Source organism: Sturnira hondurensis, unplaced genomic scaffold, assembly GCF_014824575.4.
Source record: "Sturnira hondurensis isolate 20B ecotype Veracruz unplaced genomic scaffold, ASM1482457v3 Scaffold0015596, whole genome shotgun sequence".
Taxonomy (NCBI): domain Eukaryota; kingdom Metazoa; phylum Chordata; class Mammalia; order Chiroptera; family Phyllostomidae; genus Sturnira; species Sturnira hondurensis.
In genome coordinates this window covers 9370814-9392174 of record NW_028088227.1, presented here as the reverse complement: position 1 = coordinate 9392174, position 21361 = coordinate 9370814, and the positions used below count along the sequence as shown (strand labels likewise).

The following is a 21361-nucleotide window of genomic DNA, read 5'->3' as shown; positions in this document are numbered from 1 at the left end:
TGAGACCCTCTGATTTAACTTAAAAATAATTCAACAAAATCAATCCCTACTCTAATTAACCTTTGAAGAAAAAATACTACATAAAAGACCTGTTTTTTCAAATTCCACTTCTCATTAAAAAAGTAAAGCAGGTATCAGCTTACATTTGCAAAATTTTTCATAGAATACTGTGATCTTTTTCTTTCCTTGCAAAAGAGAAGCTAAAGCCACACTGATACGCTTAGTGTTCAGAGAGTAAATGTTTTGCTTAAAAATATCCAGAATCAGTGAACTTTTTACTGATTAGCCCCCTCTGTTGAAAATAAATGTTTTGAGAATTACTGTTAAACTTCTCTTCCTAAATCAGACCAAAGATAAGGGACAGGGGGCAAAAGAGTCTATCTTCTTTGTCTATTCCATTATCTATTTCTGTTTATTCTATCCTGTTTGTCAATGACATGCAAAAATAGGACTCTTACTTTTACGAGTGTCTGGCAGAAAGAGTGCTTAATAGGGCTTTAACACACTTTGGCAAGTGGGGAGACTGAGACAATGGAAGCAGCCCAGAGGCTGCCTCCTCACTCCCAGAAGGTTCCCTGGGTGTGAGGTGACCCGGGGACCCACACCCTGCTTGTCACCTGGCTCTTAGTGCACAGATCCTTGAAAGAGTAACCTGCATTAAGAGATTGTGTCAAGCACTCTTTTGGAAGACTCTTCTTGGGGTATGATGTTCCAGGAGTTAACCCCTGGGTACTTCTTTACCCATGTGGTGCAGAAAGGCATCTGGGTTGGTTTGAACAATTATAGTAAAGACTGAAATAGGTATAATCTTGTGGAAATGTGAATAGTAGAGAAGACCCACAGGTGGATGGGTCTTCTCTTTGTTTTCAGAGCTCTTTGTTCTGCCATTCCTGGTGCTAGATACTTCCTTCAAGGGCAGGATTAGTCTGAATTTTGCCTTTAGATTTACTGGAAACATTCTGTAAGGGGAGCCCAAACTGCAAGTTCAGCCCTGCCCCTCGAAGACTCCCATATCCTTCAGACTTAAGAGACAGCCTCAGGGAGCCAAGGTCGGGTAACTTCCGTCTAAAGACAAGGAATCATGTGATGCATCTCCCTTCTATTTTTCCAGGCCATGCTCGCCCTTTCTCTCTAGTCCCTCTCGTCCATCCTCCAACCCCGCCCAGCAGAGAGCAGTCTCCTTTCATGTAGAAAACCACAGGGGTGGGACTGAAATACTGCCAGAAGAACCCAAACATGTATTTGGGTCATTTGCATTTGGCCACATCAATAGCATAACCTAATGATGCAACAGTGCAGGAAACCCAAGTTCAGGCAGAGAGTCAGGAATTCCAGGATTCTTTATTGAGCCCAGCAGCACACGGCTTGGAGTCTGGGCACCAACACCCTTGCTTTTTCCTGGTTTGCAAAACAGAGATAATGATACCTACTCAGGGGCTTCTGTTTGTGCTAATTAATAATTACACAGTGCTAGGTATAAAGACGCTTCATGGTATAGGCAGGTAATATGTCCCTTTAGGAGTGACGTCACATATCAATTATCCTGTGTGAGGCCAGTTGAACTGTTGCTCATTCTGAGGAAGGTGGTTAAGTAGACCCACACTGTTTCATTTTTATAATTATATACTTGCTTTTTGGATTCCCTATCTAGAGTCGTCTTTTTGATATTGCAGAATTATTTTATTTTTTCATTTAATTCCTTACCTATGAGCAGCTTTTAGCCAGTTCAGTTTCTCCGGTGTGTGCTACAGGGCATTGTGTTCACCAGGCTGTTGTTGGGCGGGCTGGCAGGAGTGACTGCGCCAGCCAACACCCGGGAAGGAGCTCCCTGTCCTCGAGGAAAAGTCCAGGACTTGGCCTCACGGCACGAGTGCCGGGCAGAGGTGCTGCTCTGCCCCCACTGGTGAAAGGCACCATCTCCAGATGGGGGGGAGGTGTCCGTGGGCCTGGAGGCGGAGCTGCCTAAGCTGTTTGTTACAAAACTGGTTCCTCACCCAAAATACTGACTTTCTGTTATGTAAACACATTTTTTCTTTTAATGCCACTAATTGGCCCAGTGGATGGGAATCACGGCACAGGAGAACAAGCAGGTTTGGGGCTTGGCTGCCTAGGCAACATTGCAGTCATGGCTAATCCCATCACTTATGAAACTACAGAATAGAACAGCAATGTTCTGTACTTACTGTGTCAAATTGAAATTCATAAATCAAACTGAATTTAAAAAATTGAACTGCTGAATATTAAATAGTCATTGAAAAATAAAATAGTTAAGGAAATTAAGTTGAAAGTAAAAGGTACAGAGAAACACTCATTCATTCATTCAACACACATTTATTGAGCACCTAATATGTGGCAGACACTTTACTAGGAATGGTGATACAGCAGTTAGGAGACAAACATCTCTGTTTCATGGAGTTTACATTGTAGGGGAGAAAGACAAACAGTAAACAAAGAAGCAGTAAACTATACAGTAATATGTACTAAGCAGCTAATTCAGGCAGTTTCAGATGATAGTGACTGAGTGGCCTTTCTGCAGAGGTGACATTAAAGCTAAGATGTGAAGGACAAGAAAAAATCAGTCCCACGAGGACTGGAGAAGAGCAGTCCAGGCCAGCAAACAGGTAGTGCCAAGTTCTCGAGGCAGAAAGAGTTGGCATGTGTAAGTAACTGCTCCAGTGTGGCTGGGGCAGAGCCGGGGCAGATGGTGAGGTAGGCAGGGGCCAGTTCACAAAGGGCCTTAAGCCCATGAAAAATTAGATATTTTTCTTGTGTGACGGGAAGCCATTAGAGAGTTACAAGCAGAGAGTAATAGCATCTGATTTATGTCTAAAAGATGGTTCTATGCAGAAGGACCCGTAGGGGGTAAGAATACAAACGAGGCAGGGGAGGCAGACCATTAGGGGACTATCACAGCACGGCAGTTCTAACCTTAAACAGTCCTGGGATAACTACTTGCTCATTATTGGGAACACTAATGGCAAATGATCATTTTGTGCACATCGCTTTAAATGCAGACGTCTACATGTCTGCTGGGAGAGTAAAATAATATCCCAAGAGCAAGAACAAGAGAGTCGTGGCCAAACAGACTCTGCCCACGTCTGGATGGTAGATTTAAGGTGATTAACTCATTCTGACCTGGTCTGTAGCCTTCAGTTTCCTGTTGAATTCCCACCATTCTTTTGTCAGTGGTTACTCCAAAACCCGCTCTTAACAATGGTCAATTCTCTCCCAGACCTATTTTTTGGTTAGTCACTGTATTTCTTTCTCTACAAAGAAAAGTAAAGCTCTTTGGTGTGAATTCCTTCTTGTGTCAGCTTCACATACACCCTGGCACTTTCTCTTCATTTAAGAATACGTGTCCCTCCTCTTCTCTGAGGGGACAGTCCACCTGCGGACTGTGGCCACGATCTGCCCGTGAACCAGTTTTCACGTCCAAACGGCTCCCTCCTTCGGAAGCATTCTAGATTGTCCTTGCTGGTCTTTTCTACTTCAGAAAAGGCCTCATTTGTCCTGTCTTAATGAGCAGCACTTCCCTCTGTCGAAGGGGAAGCAGCCTCTCACCTCCCTCTTCCAGTCTCTGTCTCTCCCCTAGCCTGCACCCCATCTCCAATTTCCAGTGCTCACTTTCTCCACTCCCACAGCCTTCAGGAGCTGTACGAATTCCACAACATCTTCCTTTTGTCAACTCCAGTATCCTCGTCAACTTACCTATTTGCATATTTTCTCTTTTATTTTTTACCCTCTACTTGTGTGAATTATTATGTCTTTTTTAAGTTTAATCATTTGCTATAAGTCTCCCGTTGGGCACTGAGTGCATGTGGCTGACTCTCAGGTATGTATGATTGTGGAAGGCTCCTCCTTGGCATTCTTTCTCTAAACTCACTGCAGGTCTTCCATCCCTAGGCAAGCCATTGGGACTAGAAGTATTTTAAAAGAAAAATCTTCTGATTTTGGAAAGGTAACGGGCACATATACCATACTGTATAAATGTTTCTACAGCAAATATGTATAATGCACTCTGAGAGGGATAATTAAAGATAGTAAATTGCCTCATGAAAGTTCAGGTCAGATTTTGTTGTCAAATGAGTTTTGATGTCAATTTACAAGGGGAAAAAAAGGAAAGTAGAAAAGAAGGAAGGACAGAAAAGAAAACCTGTGGAAGTTTTGAGACTCTAATTGGTTCTGATGTGATCTCAGATCCATTTGTCCACGCTGCTCTCTCTGTTCCTCTGAAACATCCCCCTGGTTGTCAAGTTACTATTTCAAAGTCAACATTTTCTAAAAAGAATGAATTAGTTTTCCCCTCAAGAAGTCTCTCTTTCTGAAAAATTTCATTTGTCACGAGGAACACCATTTTTCTAGCCTCCTAAATGAAAAACCTTAAAATATTTTCATTCCATTTACTTTGCCTCTAAATGTACTCCATAATCAGACCTTTGACTTCAGCCCATTCAACAGCCTCTACCTTAATACAAGCCCATACTATTTTAATAGCCCTTTTGGCAATTCTGAGACTCCCATCTCCATCTGCACCCAGGGCTTTCTATTTCCTTATGCCCCACCCACCTCCCATCATACCAGGATTATCAGTGCCACAACCCCTGAAATGTTTCATTCATCATGAATGTTTCTTTGCTCAAGACCTCACAATTTCTCTGTCTGTATTTGAAAATTGAATCCCACCTTACATTTATTCCTGAAGGAAATTCTGCTTCCAAGGCTCCTTTCTGTTCCATTCTTTCTAACCAAACACGTTCCACTTTGGTTAATCTCCCCCCTTGAGTTCACCCATCACCTTGATTCTGATGCCTTTCTTAATTATAAGCTAGAACAACATAAAATCAAATGTAACTGATACGTTGTATCTTTTTTAGTCTTGACTAAAATTATTTAATAGTTTGTCATTTTTTCAGGCTTGTTTTCAGGTCACATAAGTCGGTACTTGTGTGGCTGAGTTAGCCAACAACCCCCCTTTCATTGCCTTCTATTTTTGTTGAAAGAAAAACTCCCAAGGTACCTCATTAGCAAACATGAAATGAAAAAATAAACAGCACATATTCCAAACATAAGGAACAAAGGATAAGCCACTGGCAGAATGTTAGCATTAAAATTGCAGAAGCACTAGGGACCTAATGAGCTCTGAATAAATGCTGAGCACATGGGTATCTGAATTCCTTGCATTATTTTGTGCACTTTGACCGTCCTTTTATCCTGTAATCTACCTACTCATTCCTTCAATACTACTGATGCTTCGAAATATGTGTGTTCCGTTTAGTACTTTGGATGACAGTCAATAAATATTTACTCACAACCTTGAAATATATTTGCTGTTTCAAATATTGCTCCTTAAACAAATGAAGGGGGGAAAGAACACTCATTGCAAGATCTGCTAGCAAAATAGGAAAGTCAGAATATCAGTTTATTGATACTCTGACTACCACCCCCCAATAATTCCAACTTGATTATCATTCTGTTCAGTAACTTTATAAATGACCAGAGGAAATGATCAAGAATATCCTCATCAAATTTATGGATGAAAGTAGATGCTCAAGGTTGCTAATGCTCAGAAAAATATGAATTAAATTTCAACACAATTCATTAATGTGAAGAGTGACTCTACAAACTAAAGGGAATTCAATAGGGACAAGCAGCTTATTCGGGTTAACTACGAGATGTACTAGACAAGAGAGCTCAGCAACAAGAAAGAGAAGAGCCTGCTGAGGGGTGGGGGTCACACAGAAATGACAAGTTAATGAGAGCAATGAGCTAAAGTTTATTTTTTAAAGGCATTATGACAATAAGATTAATTAACTAAAGGGTTACATAAAATTATAGATGTTAGAGGTGGAAGAACATTACATGAACTCTTGTCTGGATACTTTCAGGATTTTTTCAGCAGTAAAACTTTTTTTTTTTCAAAAGAAATTGTACACAGTTCAGCCATAAGTGGAAAACAGAAACAAGTGAGCTTTTCTAAGTGACTACATGGCATGAAGCCCAAAGCCTGAACTCTCGCTTCATCCAGCTTCCCACCCTCCCTTCCTCCCTGCTGCAGCCTCAGAGGCTCCTGCGGGCTCCACAGTACCTAGAGCTACCTTCCCCGTCACTTACTTTGTTAGTTAAGCTCTAACCACACACAGAAACAAATAAACAAACAAACCAAAAAATAAAAGAAAAAACCCAAAACCCTGTTGAACACTCAGAAAAAAAGGTAAGTGAATATATTCATAAGTAGTGCCCAGAACACTTTCAAATATATGAGACTCCAATGGCATTAGCCTTGCGTAATAGTACTAGAAAATGATTCACAGCAATGGGCCTCGTTCTCAAATGTTCTTAAAGAGACATTGGACAAAGCAATGACTCAGAAGGATTCCCTCCCTCAGCAAGGATTTACCTCAAAATCCCGATCATGGAACCTGTTTCTGGAGTTTTCATTTCTGTTTCGGGAGTCAGGATATCTATTCCGAGGGTCAACACTCCTGCTACGGTTGTTGGCACAGCCGTGACACCTGCCACAGCCGCACCTGCAGCAGGTTTGACCCCCCATCGAGGTTCCGAGTAGGACAAGTCTTCCGATTTTCCTCAAGAGAGAATAATCAATACTGCAGAAGAAATGGAATGTCCAGAGCTACAAGCGCAGCCAGATGGGGTTCCGATGGGCTCAGATGTCCTCAGAGATCGGCCAGGGGCCTTGGTCCTTGGCAGAAAAAGGGATCCCCAAAGAGGGACTTCACCAAAGCCAATATTCTATTATAATTTTCACAAATCCTTCATCAATTCAAAGGAAGACAAGCCCCTAACTTTTCATCTCTCCAGCTGACATGACAATGTGACCCTCTCTGAGGTCCTCGGAGAAGACAAATGAGCATCACTGGCCAGAGACTCCTCTTTATTATGGGGATGAAGCCACAAGAGCTTTAATTTCCCCTTGTACCGCATTAGCTGGTAGGAATTCAGCTTGGAATATAAGGATGTCCGAGAACAATAACAGTAATTAGTACTTCTATGGAGCTTTGTAGATGCTCTGAGCTTTACTGCCACTAGTGATCCCTGCCAGCAAGACAGGCGTGCTGCTCAGAATGGTCACTGCTTGAGTACTCCTGAAAGAAATGGATCTCTCTTGACGAGAGCTGGAAGCAGACTCCCACAGGACTTCGTTTAAATGTATGCAGTCCCGGATGCTTTGAGTCTGAGACTGTTGTAAATATTTTTAATAGTAAGCGCAAGAAATTTATTTGAACAAAGAGATGGAAAGATATGCAGGAAGAGAACTGGGTGAGTGAGAGGCAAGGGCATGCCGGTTACTCTTCTGGGCCCTTCCTTTAACCCCATCGCATGGGCGACCAAACCGAGGATGCCGGAAATCCCTCTCCTGCTCCACACCCACCTCCTCCGATACTCCTCCTTAGTGCGGGCAGCACAGCATTTCGGATTTCTACTACTTAACAGTCCACTCCGCCCACAACCACACAACAAATTTACCCCTGCTTGAGTACCAGAACACTAATTCATTCAAAAAGAAAAAGAATACAAAGAAGATTAAAAGTCCCATAGAAAAATACGTTTTTATCAATTCTGAATACCAATGGTTATCACTTCATCACAGTATCTTCAACTAGATAAGCAACCCAACAAAAAACGAGCAAAACTTGTGAAAAGATAATTCACCAAAGAAATACAAATGGCCAATAAACATAAATAAAGAGTTCAACCTCACTCTTACTTAAAGAATTGCAAATTTAACAAGTGACATACAAAAATATTGGCAAAATGAAAAATATTGATTACATACAATATGCATGGAGTAGTAGGAAAAGAGGCACATTTGTTCAATTGTGTTTGGGATCTTAGGCTGATTAAAAAAAAATTGCGGTAGTATCTATAGCACTGAGAAGTAAATGTGCTTTTAATTCAGCTAATTCAATTTCTAAGGAAATTATCATACAAAAATACTGACCAAAAAAAAAAACACCCACAAAGAGAACACGGTTTATAAAAGAAAGTGGAAACAACTTAAATGTTCATAAAGATTGGTGAAAAAAAAAACCGAGAGAATTACATGCAGTGTATGATCCTTTTGGGAGCATAAATGGACTTGTTTATATAGATGCATAGGGAAAGAGTCTGAAAGAACAGATACCAAACTAGTTACCTTCAAGGGTGAAGAGAAAATTTATCTTTATTTTGTATGTTTCAGTACTGTTGGAAGTTTTTGCAGCAAGCAATTGACATTTGCAAGAAAAATTAATAAATGTATTACTACACTCTTTAAAAACAACTCTTAAAACCCAACTAGAGACAAAGCCTTCTAGTTTGGGTTAATACAGAAAATGAACTGGCTGATATTTATTTATTTGTTTATTTATACATACATAAATAAACAGCACTCACAGTCACTACCTCAAAGAAAGACAACACATGTGCTTGGGGTGGAAAGAAAAATAAATCACTCATTGATTTCTTGCTACATCTGGTGATGACTTAGTCCCTTATACGTTCATTTCCCTCTGCCCATCACCGATAATGAATTGCTGGTTTTCCATGTATTCTTCTACAGTTTCTTAATGCATTTACATACAAAGATGTATACACACACATATATATTTGAATATATACATGTTCTAATACTCTACTTTTACACAAAATGTACCCATGCTATACCTACTGCTATCTATCCTGGTCTTTCCCCCCTAACACTATAGTCTTTTAGGTCGGTACTGATAGAACAGGAGAGAGTTCTGCCACGCAGACGGTCTGGAAAGGGCTGACAAGCTGCAGCTTGATGGTAGACCTACCTAAGAGGATAGGACGGGTCCTGGGCAGAAGGGATGGTGGGGTGGGGGACGGTGGGGAGCGTGTGTAGCATTATGTGAAATGATGGCAAGATTGGACTAATGATCGTAGCAGAGATTTGCAAAAAGATAGGTCTAAGACCTCAGCAGTCTCTGATCACTGTGCCAGTAATTTAAGATAAAGTACCAATAGGAAGGTGAAATGAATGGATGATACATACTAGTAAGTCCATTAAGGAATTCACTATTGGGATGGCCCAACCTTAGCTGGTAACTGATGCCTCAGTCTCAGGGCTAGGGTTGGGGGTTAGACTTCAGGATTTGGAAGGCCCTACCTCTTGCATGATGCTGTTACAACTGTCCTTGGTAAGATTAGCAGCCTGGGTGGCTCGAGACAAAACATGCAGCTCAGTGATCAGTGCTCACATCCTGTGCCTTCGTCAGCCCAGCTGTGGAGAAGACACAACACTGTGCCCCATGGATGGGGCAGGGCTGGGGTGAGGTGTGAATGAGTCTGAGGCCTCTTAAGCACTTCATGTTTTGAACTTGGTCTGACCTAGGAAATGGGGTAAGGCTGAGAACTGGGCATTCAGAGAAGAGTCAGTGGGCCTGTGTGGAGAAGACAAAAAGGGCAGATAACGGAGGTGGGAAGGGAAGTATGGCACATCACCTCTCCAGGTGGCCAACCACCTGGGAAACCTGGGAAATTAAAGTGTTAGAAAATGTTTTTTCTTCTCTGCTACCTCAACAAATGCTTGTCAGGTGGAATTGTTATTCTCATTGACTAAACTAGAATAACCATACAGGAAACCAGGAAATGCTCCCCTTGACAATGACAGAATTAACTGGGTGACAAAAAAGCTGTCAGAAGCTTTTTGTTTGGTAGAAGCTTTTTGTCTGGTGGTAGAAACAGCTCTGGGATGGTTGACCCTAAAGTGGGCACCTATCTGTGTTGGATGGTTTGGGAGCCCTTCAATCTCAGGAGTGAAACTAGAGAGTCACAGATGTCTCCTGAATGATGGGGCAGAGAAGCTTGAACAAGAATCAAAATCTGTACCTCCGACTTCACAGGGAGCAACACCGATTTGGCCAGATTTCTTCTCCTCGATAGATTACAGTTACATTTGTTTTTTGAGGCATTTTTTTGGCAGTGGAGAGGCTTATTTTTCCTTTTAGAAAGTACACACACACACACACACACTTATACATGTGAACACTCACACACACTTGTAGGCAATAGGGAACAGAGGCTACATCCGGGTCATCAGGAATGAAAGAATCCAAATGGTTAAAGCAAAACTGTGTTTTGCTTGAATTGATAAAATAATTGCAGTACTGATTATTCTATTTTAACTTCTTGAGCTTGTTTCCAGAATTATTAAAATATGACAATTTCACTTCTAATCACTTTCACATAAAATTTTCTAGATCAGAATAAATTTTTAGACCTGAAGGGGAATTTTTATACTAGAAATCATTGAAATACTCATGAAGGTGATTGCCTTTTTGAACACACTAATTTAATTAACAATACATTGTTCACTATTCTTGTTCTATTTTTGAAAGAAATACCTTAATTCTTAAAGTATTGTTTATTATTTCATGTCCTAGAAATACTTCCATGTACTGGAATTAAGAAATTTTTACTTATAAAATAACTTCAGCCATAAATAGAAAATAAGTATATGCATGAAAATAAATATAGCAAAATACATACAATCTACCATGTTAATCCTCTCACATGTAAAGAAATATTCAACACGTTTGTCACATATGATATACATGTCTGTTTCTTTTAATGATATCACTTTCTTATGCTTTTCTATTATGTGGAAAAATGGTCTGTTAGAAATACAAATATTTTACAGAAACATATCTTCTACTCTGGAACTGACTAAACACTTCATGTAGCCATTTAGAGGACAAATTGTTTTGTATAAATACATATGAAATCCCTGGTGATCTTTTTGCATCTAAGACTTAAATTCTAAAAATATCATTTTGATTTCTAGTTACACTTTTTTCCTATTTGATGCATATATGCATTTGAGAGGCAATACTACCTTTGTCATTATAAGTCCATATTTTTGTTTATCCAAGCAGGTATGGTAAATGTGTTATTTTAATTGAAATATTCAACATAGTGCAGTCAGCTTTAAGGAATGTCTGAGGAATTTTAATAGCATGTTAAACAAATAAACAAATATACTAACTCAGAATGTACAGAACAAATATAGAGTGTGAATAAATTCTGAAAAAATAGATGTAACTTAGAGGGCTAGATGAACTCAGGAACCTTAGGAAGAATTTACGGCCTTCTACATGGGAAAGACGCAAAGGGTGTTCCTGCTATAACTGCCTAGTAAATCTGCTAAACCTCACAGGAAATGACAGGGCTCATGGCAGAGTGGACTAAGAGAAGGGGACTTATGAAGATATGGGCAGTACCCTAGCACTCACAGCAGGTACAAACTACCCAGAATCTAAGTGGAGTTAACTTTTGTTTCCCAGTTACACCCGCCAGGCTGGTGGTGTGGGGGAGTCCTGCACTTCTGAGAACGGTCCACTTATCCTCCCAGCCAGGATCTCAACAGACATAGAGGTGAGAACACATCAACAGGGAAGAGCAGGTCTTTCTACCTCCTCATCCTTTCTCCCAGTCCCAACAGAATATTCGGATGAGAAAGATCTAGAGCCAGAGACCGGAGAGCAGGGGTGTGAAAGAAGGGTAATGGAGGGGAGAAAGGGAGCAGAGAGAGGAAGAATAGAATGAGACTGAAGCAACAGGCAGACCCAGAAGTGGACCCTGGAGCCAGTCCTTCCTGTTGTGGTATCTGACCATCTCTGAGGGGGAGGGGTAGTACAGGTACAAAGGATAGCTGTGCTTGGCCGACCGCATGTCAGGTGACACCTGGAGACACTGTAGCCAGAATGACATTCTGCCTCTGCTGGCTCCCTTCAAGTTCCTGCCCTACTTTTACTTGCTCTGGCTGCATCCTACACTGGGTTCCCAGTTTACTGGTTTCTGGCTCCAAGCCTGTGCTTCTCCCTCTGGGTACCAGCTGGCCTCCTTCCCCCTGCCAGTCCTCCCAGGACTGACTCTCTGGCTTGGCCATGGGGCCTCTCCTGTGGGGCACTCAGTGGCCAGGGCTCCTTGACTGCCTCTTGGGACAGTGGGCCAGGGCGGAGAGACTGTGTCCAGATAGGACGTCAGCAGCGAGAAGAGGACACAGCTATTGTTGGACTGCAAACTAAGGGAGGAGGCATGGTAGACCCTTACCTCCACTCCTCTCGAGGAACTTACTTTGGCCCCAACTCTAAATACTGCCATCAATGGTTATCCGGACTTCGGTAAACATTATAGGGTACTTAATGGCATGTTACTTACAGAACTATTTTTACGGTCAGTTATTAAAGGACAAACATAGGAAATGGCTTGAAACTAGCAAGGGTCAGTGACTAGATTTACCAGGTTTGTTTCCAGTTATACACTGTTTCTTAGAAAGAAAAAAGAACAAAATGCGAAACCAATTTGAAAGTAAGTATACATTACAGTAAGCCAGGTTATTTAACTGTTTTTAATATAAATGTGAATTATTATTTTGACATTTTATAAACTTTAATTTTGTATTTCGGGTACTCTGATTGACGTCAGACTATTTTGAGCTAGGAAGCATTCTCTGTTGAACTTCCCTACCCACTTTGATCATGTTCTAATAAAATATACGACATGAGCTAATAATCTCATCATGTCCTTCTTTCTTAACTACTTTCCATCAGCTTGGGGAGAATTCTTCTTTTAAAGCAATATAATTAATAAGAACACTCTGTGCAAACATCTAGATACTAGGAAGTAACTACTGATATAATAACAACTCTAAATGCCTGACAGCAGGAAGTAGTAAAAATGCTTTTCAGCCCTGGCCAGGTGGTTCAGTTGGTTGGAGCATCATCTTGTGCAACAACAACAACAAAAAAAAGGTTGCAGGTGCAATCCCTGGTTGGCACGTACCCAAGAAGCAACCGATCAATGTTTCTCTCTCAGATCGATGTTTCTCTCTCTCCCTTTCTCCCTCAGTCTAAAAAATCAATAAAAACATATGTTCAAGTGAGGATTTTTTAATACAATACACTACTCTTCCAGCGTATTGTAATACTCTTTACTGACTTCTTTCTTTTAAAGATTTTATTTATTTATCTTTAGAGAGGAAAGGAAGGAGAGAAGGAGAGAAATATCAATGTATGGTTGCCTCTCATGCGTCCCCTGCTGGGAACTGGCCTGCAACCCAGGCATGTGCCCTGACTGGGAATTGAACCTCGATTGTGTGGTTCGCAGGCCCACGCTCAATCCACTGAGCTACACTAGCCAGGGCTGTTCAAGTGAGGATTTAAAAAAATAATTAAAAATTAAAAAAATGCTTTTCATGGGAAAGAACCACAAATTCCAACTACTGATGTCACCTTACTTTGTATAGCTTCAAATTAAAGCACAGCCTGTGTGGAAAGGAAGAACACACGTGTCACAGCTGTGACAATGGGGAAGAACACCTAGGGCCAGCAAAGAGCGAAGGTGCACACTTTCCCCTTGAGACTCCTTATTTCTTATCATGGTGCTTTGATCTATAATATGCTTTTTACTATCTACTATTTTACCATTCTTCTTGTGTTTTTCAATCAGAGGAGTTGCTTTACAGTGTTTTAATTCATTAAAGTGTTTATTGTCAGTAGCCAAATATTGGAAATAACCATTACCTTTTTGAACAACCCAGACTCTGTAGGTAGGGGGGCAGGCACCTCGTTGTCGGGTTGAGGGAACTGGGACTCCCCGCTGTGCAGTGCAGACGCCTGGCGCTCTTGAGCCACCTGTCCTCCATCCTCTGCATCTGAAGCTCTAGAAAGAGTGGAAACAGTTGTGTTGACAACGTGCCAGGAATGCTGGAAAATCATGAAACCCAAAGGCATATTTCTCCGTGTGTACAGCTGACCCTTGAACAATACAGTTGAATTTATATGCAGATTTTTTCAGTACAGCCAACCTTCTGTACCCATTGGTTTTGCATCCATGGATTCAACCAACCACCAATCAAAAACAATACTTTCAGTCAGCAGCTGGGAGTCCGTGGATGTAGAGAACCAACTGCATGCATTGTTTTATGCTATTTTATATAAGGGATTTGATAATCCATGGATTTTCGTATCTAAGGCAGGTCCTGGAACCAATCCCACATGGATACCCAGGGGCAACTATAGTTAAGTTTTGGGAGGTCAAAAGTTACACAGAATTTTTGACTATATAACCCTTGTGTTGGGCAAGGGTCAACTGTATTTACAATCAACTAAAATAACAAATCATTCTTTAAAACCTATGAAGGATTATAGATAATTTGGTACTCTCATAACACATTTATAAATAAATCTTGATGACTTCACCATGTGGCTAACAAAATTTTTTATTTGATTTTTAAAGTACATTTTATTGATTATGCTATTATAGTTGTCCCATTTCCCCCTCTTCATTCCCCTCCACCCTGAACACCCCCTCCCATCCACATTCCCCCCTTTTAGTTCATGTCCGTATGCTGTAAGTTCTTTAGCTTCTACATTTTCCACACTACTCTTGCCCTCCCCGTCTATTTTCTCCCCACCATCTATGCTACTTATTGTCTGTACCTTTTCCCCCTTCTCCTCCTCTCACCCCCCAGTTACTAACCCTTCATGCGATCTCCATTTATGTGGTTCTGTTCCTGTTCTAGTTGTTTGCTTAGTGCACTTTTGTTTTAGATGTGGTTGTCAATAACTGTGAGTTTGCTGTCTTTTTACTGTTCATTTTTTATCTTCTTTTTCTTAGATAAGTCCCTTTAACATTTCATATAATAAGGGCTTGGTGATGATGAACTCCTTGAACTTGACCTTATCTGAGAAGCACTTTATCTGCCCTTCCATTCTAAATGAAAGCTTTGCTGGATAGAGCAATCTTGGATGTAGGTCTTTGGATTTCATGATTTGGAATACTTCTTTCCAGCCCCTTCTTGCCTGGAAGGTCTCTTTTGAGAAATCAGCTGACAATCTGATGGAAACTCCTTTGTAGGTGACTGTCCCCTTATCTCTTGCTGCTTCTAGGATTCTCTCCTTTATTTTCATCTTGGCTAATGTAATTATGATGTACCTTGGTGTGTTTCTTCTTGAGTCCACTTTCTTTGGGACTTTCTGAGCTTCCTGGATTTCCTGGAAGTTTATTTCCTTTGCCAGATTTTGGAAGTTCTCCTTTATTATTTGTTCAAATAAGTTTTCCACTTGTCACTCTCCCTTTTCCCCTTCTGGTACCCCTATAATTCGGATTTTAGAACATTTAAAGATGTCCTGGAGGTTCCTAAGCCTCTCCTCATTTTTTAAATTTTTGTTTCTTCATTCTTTTTTGTTTGTTTCTTTTTTCCTCTCATCCACTCCATTGATTTGAGTCCCAGTTTTCTTCCCATCATTGTTGGTTCCCTGTGCATTTTCCTTATTTCATTTAGTGTAGCCTTCATTTTTTCGTATAATTTGTGACCCAAATCAACCTGTTCTATGAGCATCCTGATCACCAGTGAGGAGAACAGATGGAGGAGAGAGCAGGGCGGAAATATAAGAGCAACTTGAGTCTTTAAATATATTGCTGAGTACCTGAATTAATCAATCCTAGGCCTGCCCTAGCTCTGAAGGTCTTGTTATGTTACATAATAAATGCCCTAGTTGTTAAGTCATTTTGAGTCGAACATTCTCTGTTATCTGCAATTGAGCATCCTAACTAATACAAGGGTTGGTATACCTCTTAAGTATATTATTAAGGTTCGGGATAAAAATACTGGAGCAAGATATGGGCTTTGAATGAAGAATGCTAATAAAGTGGAAAGAGAACTAAAACACCTAAGGCTTTCATACTTCACAGAAGAAATAGAAGATTTTGTGGAATTTCTACAATATGCCAATGATACAAAGATAACTAGGGTAAATGCTAACACTCTAGAGCAGCAGTGAGCTGCTGCTTTCATAAATCAATAGGGTAACGTCAGCTAGAGTTACGTATAGCATAATTTGGAGAACTCGACTGTGTACATCTTTGTTTTGGAAAACATTCTCTGTATTCCAGAAAATGTGGAGATACATTAACAGCAAAAATTTCTTTTTGTTTTCCTCCAGTTGCCATAAAAGTAATATTTGTATAGAGTGAAGGTAATTCAGTCAGTTTCAAAGGGAACTGAAATGAAAAATAACTTCTTTAGCCACATCACAATTTTATTCTGCATGGCTAACCACTTTGTACAGTTTCCTTCTGCAACATTTTATGCCACATGTAAGCCAATTTGCGTCAGTATGTGTGAGGGGAGAAAAAAACACCCTCAGAAAAGTTTAGATAACCACTGAAAAGCATCTTAAAGTAGAGGAGTTATAGTCTTAACATGGACGCATCAAAACCTATTTTTTACCATAGTAGCCTATTTCTACTTTCTCTTAAAGTAGAAAAGGTGTTATAGTCTTAACATGGACGCATCAAAACCTATTTTTTACCATCAAAACCTATTTGTTCCACTGACCCTGCACCACAGGGCTCACCAGTCCTCTGCTCACAAATAAGCCAAGAGCAGCAAGCAAGAGAAAAGACCAGTAAGACTTGAAAACCGATTCCAACCACTGAGATCTTACAAATTGTATATGTAAACCAGAAGTTCATATGAAGTCTGCCACTTTTAGTATTTTTTCTCTCTGGGGAAAAATACATGTGCCCATTGAATGAACTGAGCGAGTGCAGAGATAAACACAGCCACGCGTGTCATTGCCGGTGGGCACCCACACGGAGTTCAATCTTCCTGCTGGATACTTACGTACACGCTGTGTGATAAAGGACGGTAAAGCTGTGCTTTCTATACATTTTTCTTGTGATCCAATCCCTGCCTATAGCATAGGATCCTTCTGCAAGTAACAAGGGCCAACTCATAAAAGCTTCATCAAAAATGAACTTCATGACTGCAGAGAAAACAGGAGGGGTGAACTAAGCGGATTTAATCCGTTTATTCAGCTGCTGAATCAGTGGCTGTGGCAGCTCCGGTCACCACCTATGGATCCGATAGTTCTGGAAGATGACATTAATCCGTTTATTCAGCTGCTGAATCAGTGGCTGTGGCAGTTCCGGTCATCATCTATGGATCCAATAGTTCTGGAAGATGACAAGATGATCTCTTCCTGTGCACCTGGCTTAGTGGTGAGGAGGTCTCCCCAGAAGCCATGTCCCTGACTTCTCTGCACATTTCATCCCTAAACCAAACCAATCACTACACTGACCTCCTCAAGGCTGGGACCTGAAAGACATCACTGTGCAGAGTGGGCACCTGAACAAACTGGGGCCAATTGGGAAAAAAGTTGTAGGGAGTGGAAGTGAATTCTTGTGTGTTACATCACCTCCCTAACTTCGTGTTGAAACATGTCCGCCACACTTACTAGACTGTTAGTAGAGATAGAGCAGATACACATCAAAGAACTTGAGTTATCAAAGGAGAAACATTCATGATTTTAGCCTCATAGCATGTTGGACACAGGGAGCCTGCTTGCCCTCCTGATTTGGGGGATAAACTAACAAGGCAGCATGCTATCCAAGGGTCAGTTTTATGTGCTTGGGGTCATGATGAAAGGTAGATTTCTTTTCTCAACCACCAGAAAAAGGGGAAGACTATTACAGATCATCCAGGGAAGGTCCTTGCTTCACCCATAATTCTGCAACAGGAAATGCTGAGCTGTGGCACAGCCAAGAACCTCTGACCTCCCTTTGAGGGGAGGAGGAGCAGGAGGTCTTGGCTGACTTCCATTTCCTCCTGACCCACATCCAGGCCATGCAGCTGGACACCTGGTCACAGGTGCCATTATGTCAAAGTCTGTTCCAGGATTCGGTTGGGAGGTAAAGAAAGGCCGTGGGAGGCCTAAGGGGGCTTTACAAGCAGATCCTGACTTCAGGACAGCTTCCCACCCGAGCCCAGAGAGATGCTTGGGCCAGCCAGGGGCCATTGCCTAGTTCCTCTCTTGTGTCAGACACGGAACTGCTCACAGCAAACGTATTGCACGGATTTGTCTCTTGAAGCACAATCTTCCCAAAATGTTACACAGAAATAACAGACCTGGAATCTGCTGGAGGGTCTCTGGGCCCTACGTTAACCTTTTAAATAACTTCCAGCTTTCACTTCTTCAGAAAGCATGTTTAGATCTCCTACTACGTGCTAAACGTCAGAGGACGCAGCGGAGGGCAACCCACTCCCTGTTCTCAAGGACAGTAGGCCTCTTAGGCATAAAGGCTCATCAAGGGGGCAGCGGCACTTAATTCTAAATAATAGTTCCCTGTGAACGTGGACCAGTCTCCCCAGCCTGCAGACCAACCTTTATAAGTGTTCGCCAACAGGAAAGGCCAACTGGAGAGTTCATTTTGTCTATTCCAAAGAGCAAACGTTCATTTAGATCCTGATGAGTGGGAGGTGATAGGTGGTCCCTAGCAAGACTAAGCTTGGCTACCTGGTGAGAAATTAAGATTTGAAAATGGAAGTACAGTTTCCTTTGTGAATAGTTACCACTGGTCTTTTATTAAGGACATCACCTCTTGGACTAACAAAAAATAAGACAGAATGAAGTAAAGTCCCCCAAACACTGCCTACCAGTCTGGGGTTTCAGTAGAGGGTAACTTATTAATTTGCTAATTACCATCTGTACTTTTTTTCCTTTGAGCACAGGGAGTACATTGCCAGAAGTGAAGGGCTTCAGTGTTTGGTACTTCATTTGACTCAGACTCCTGAGTAAGTGGAATATTGGCCAGCTCGCTCCGTTATGGTCTATGTTTCTTTTTTATTTGGCTTGCTTTTAAAAACCAGATTGCCTTTCTCCCTGACGTTGGTAGAAAATTAATAATGGTGAGATTGTCTGCTTTTTCCTAAGTTAAAAAGAGCCACTTCCAAACAAATCCAAGCTTTGTGAAGCTGAAGCTTACATAATTTGGGTGGCCCTCTCTCAGAAAAAGAAAACTAAATACCTTGCTTTTTCAGTATTTGCAGCACAAAGGCCTCTCTGGGTCTTGGGAGTGGCCCGAGAAACTTCAGTCTCCTCTGCTTCCTACCCACCCACTGGGGTTTCCTATTTTGGTCTACTCCATCCCGTGGTTCTGCCCTCACTGTTGTGTCTTGGGCTCAAGATAAAGCAAGCGAGATGGGTGTTCCTATTTAAGGGCCCCTGCTTAGGAGCTAATAAGGTATAGTAAACGAATGAAGTGAGATACCCAAGGAAAGGTTCAGGGCTACCTATCGGGTATAAATTGAGGCTGCACTGCCACCTATTGTCCACTCCAATGATTATTAGCATAGTCAAATAGCTGGGGCTGCGATTTGAAATTTGCCACAAGGCGCCTTCATCTGCACTGAATTATTTCCTAAGGAGAGCTGAAAGGATTGAATACTAAAGCCACTCTTCTGAATTAAGGCAGTGGCTGAAAGGCTCCATACGTTTCCTGGCCACAAAGAAGGGAGAAAACCTAATTCACTAACAAGCAGCATTGATAGTGTGAGCAGAATTTCTTCGTTGCAACTACAAAACAGTAGAGAGCCAGCATTTATTAAGCAACTTCTATGCTGCTAACATTGGGCCCTGCGTAAAATTACGGACATACACCATTAATAAATAAATCCAGGCCTCTACAGGCCCCTAGCGATGACCTGGTGCAGGTGTACAGAGACTTGGGCTCTGAGAAACCAAGAGACTGACAGAGCTGAGGGCCTGCTGGTTACCCATGTACGTGGAATGGGAAGCCAGGCTCACAGAGGCATCCAATGACAGTGTGACAACAGAGCCATGTAAATCTGTCCTGTCTCCAGGGGCAACCCCCCCCCAAATCTGTATCCCTTGAAAAATTAAGGGTTTCCAATTTATAGAATGGTATTTTTTTCCAGAAGCAATGTTATATTCAAATTTATATTTTCCTCAGTTGAATGAGAGATGAACTATGGCAACCGTATACCTATGTATTTCATACCAACTTGGCCATCAGCTATGCAATCTTGGGCTAATTATTTAACTTCTCTAAGCCTCAGTTTCCTTTATCTGCAAAGTGGAGACTAGAATCAGATTGCCATGAGAATTCTGTCAAGTAATATTCTTAAAACACTTAACCTAGAACTGGCACATAGTAAGTGCTCAATAAGTATCAGCTGTTTTAATGATGTATACAGATGCCAGCTGACTCTTCCTAGACAGTAACTTGCTAGATATCATGTGTTTGACAGGGAATTTATCAGGCTCAATTATAAAGTGATATCAAAATGAGAATGTCTGAGTTGGAAGATACCCTAGAGATGATCTAGTGACCCAGCATGGCATCTTGCAAGTGAGCTCACTGAGGCCCCGGATGTTCACTGTTCAAAGTCACAGGGCTAAGTAAGGGCAGAGTGGACGGTAAAAAACCCACCTCATTCCCAGTTCAGAGACTAATTTCAAATTTTCTGCAGATGAGTTTCATAATTAGAAAATGCCCAGTTAGATGGAGAAATAAATAAAATTTGCACAATCAAGTTAAAAAAGTTCAAAACATCTTTATAATTTTACCTGTACAAGGAATACTACATCACTAATACAAGTATTCAGCAGCTGCAAGCGGTGTGTAAATTTTTAATGCAGAAAATCTGCCATCTAGTGGTTGTATAAGGGCATCAATCTTTTTTAGTAGTAGTGTTTTTGTGGAAATAATAATAATAATAATAACACCCCGATGCCACTGGCCCCCACTGTCAACTGCCTCCATCTTCTCTGGCCTCCTGATTTTTTTTAAAGCAAGAAAGGTATTTACTGTCACACACTGCCTAGTAGACTGGCAGATGCCACTAACGAATGGTAAAAAAATTCTTCTACGGCTCATTGTTTCTATAAAAACAATTTTCCAGTTACCATTTCTGAAATGGAATAGAAACCCAATGAAAAATGACCCAAAAATACCGTGTCCGTCAAACCGCAGTGCGGTGTGTGTGTAACCTGGACGCTTCAAATAGCGGCTCAAGCTGGAGGCCTTCTCCCCGCGCGCTGTGCGGGGCAGACACGTCTTCGATCTGCCCGAAGAAAAGCGAATCACCTCTCCAGCCAGCAAAGGCTGGGCCTTAGTCACCATGATTCCACTGTGTGAAATCAAAGCTTCAAGTGCCACGGATTCTGTGAAATTTAACCAAGCTCTCTCGGGACGAATAACGTGTAGATTTTAGTTGTTATTCACAGCAGATGACTAAAAAACCATGAAGCCCACCCAGAACAAGGTGTGGCTTTGTTAACGCTGGTCCCAGCGGAAGGAAGGATCTCATTCTGGGCAAGAGAACTGGGACCAGCAAGACTCAGGGATTCATCGCCCTGAACCCTGGGGAACTGGGGACCAAGGTCTGGGACTCAAGAACCGCCCAGGTCCATGGGAGTCTCGTGTTCTGGGCAGGACTGCACACGCACCCACTCGGAGCAGCTTACGGTCATAGCATTTTTGCAGCATTCTTTGAAACATTCAAGTTGGACGAGTTTGACGAAATATA

General features: G+C 41.5%; 1 protein-coding gene across 1 annotated transcript in view; it reads right to left on the bottom strand.

Annotated features, from left to right (window-relative positions):
- Positions 1 to 6485: 6485 nt before the first annotated feature.
- The window catches only part of LOC119000350 (uncharacterized), an 87163-nt gene continuing 72287 nt past the window's right edge, over positions 6486 to 21361 (bottom strand). The window contains exons 2-3 of the mRNA XM_037065308.1: positions 13548 to 13686; positions 6486 to 6584 (exon numbers count right to left, since the gene is read on the bottom strand). Of these exons, the coding sequence (XP_036921203.1) occupies positions 6486 to 6584; positions 13548 to 13686 (238 nt within the window). The remainder of the gene's footprint in view (positions 6585 to 13547; positions 13687 to 21361) is intronic.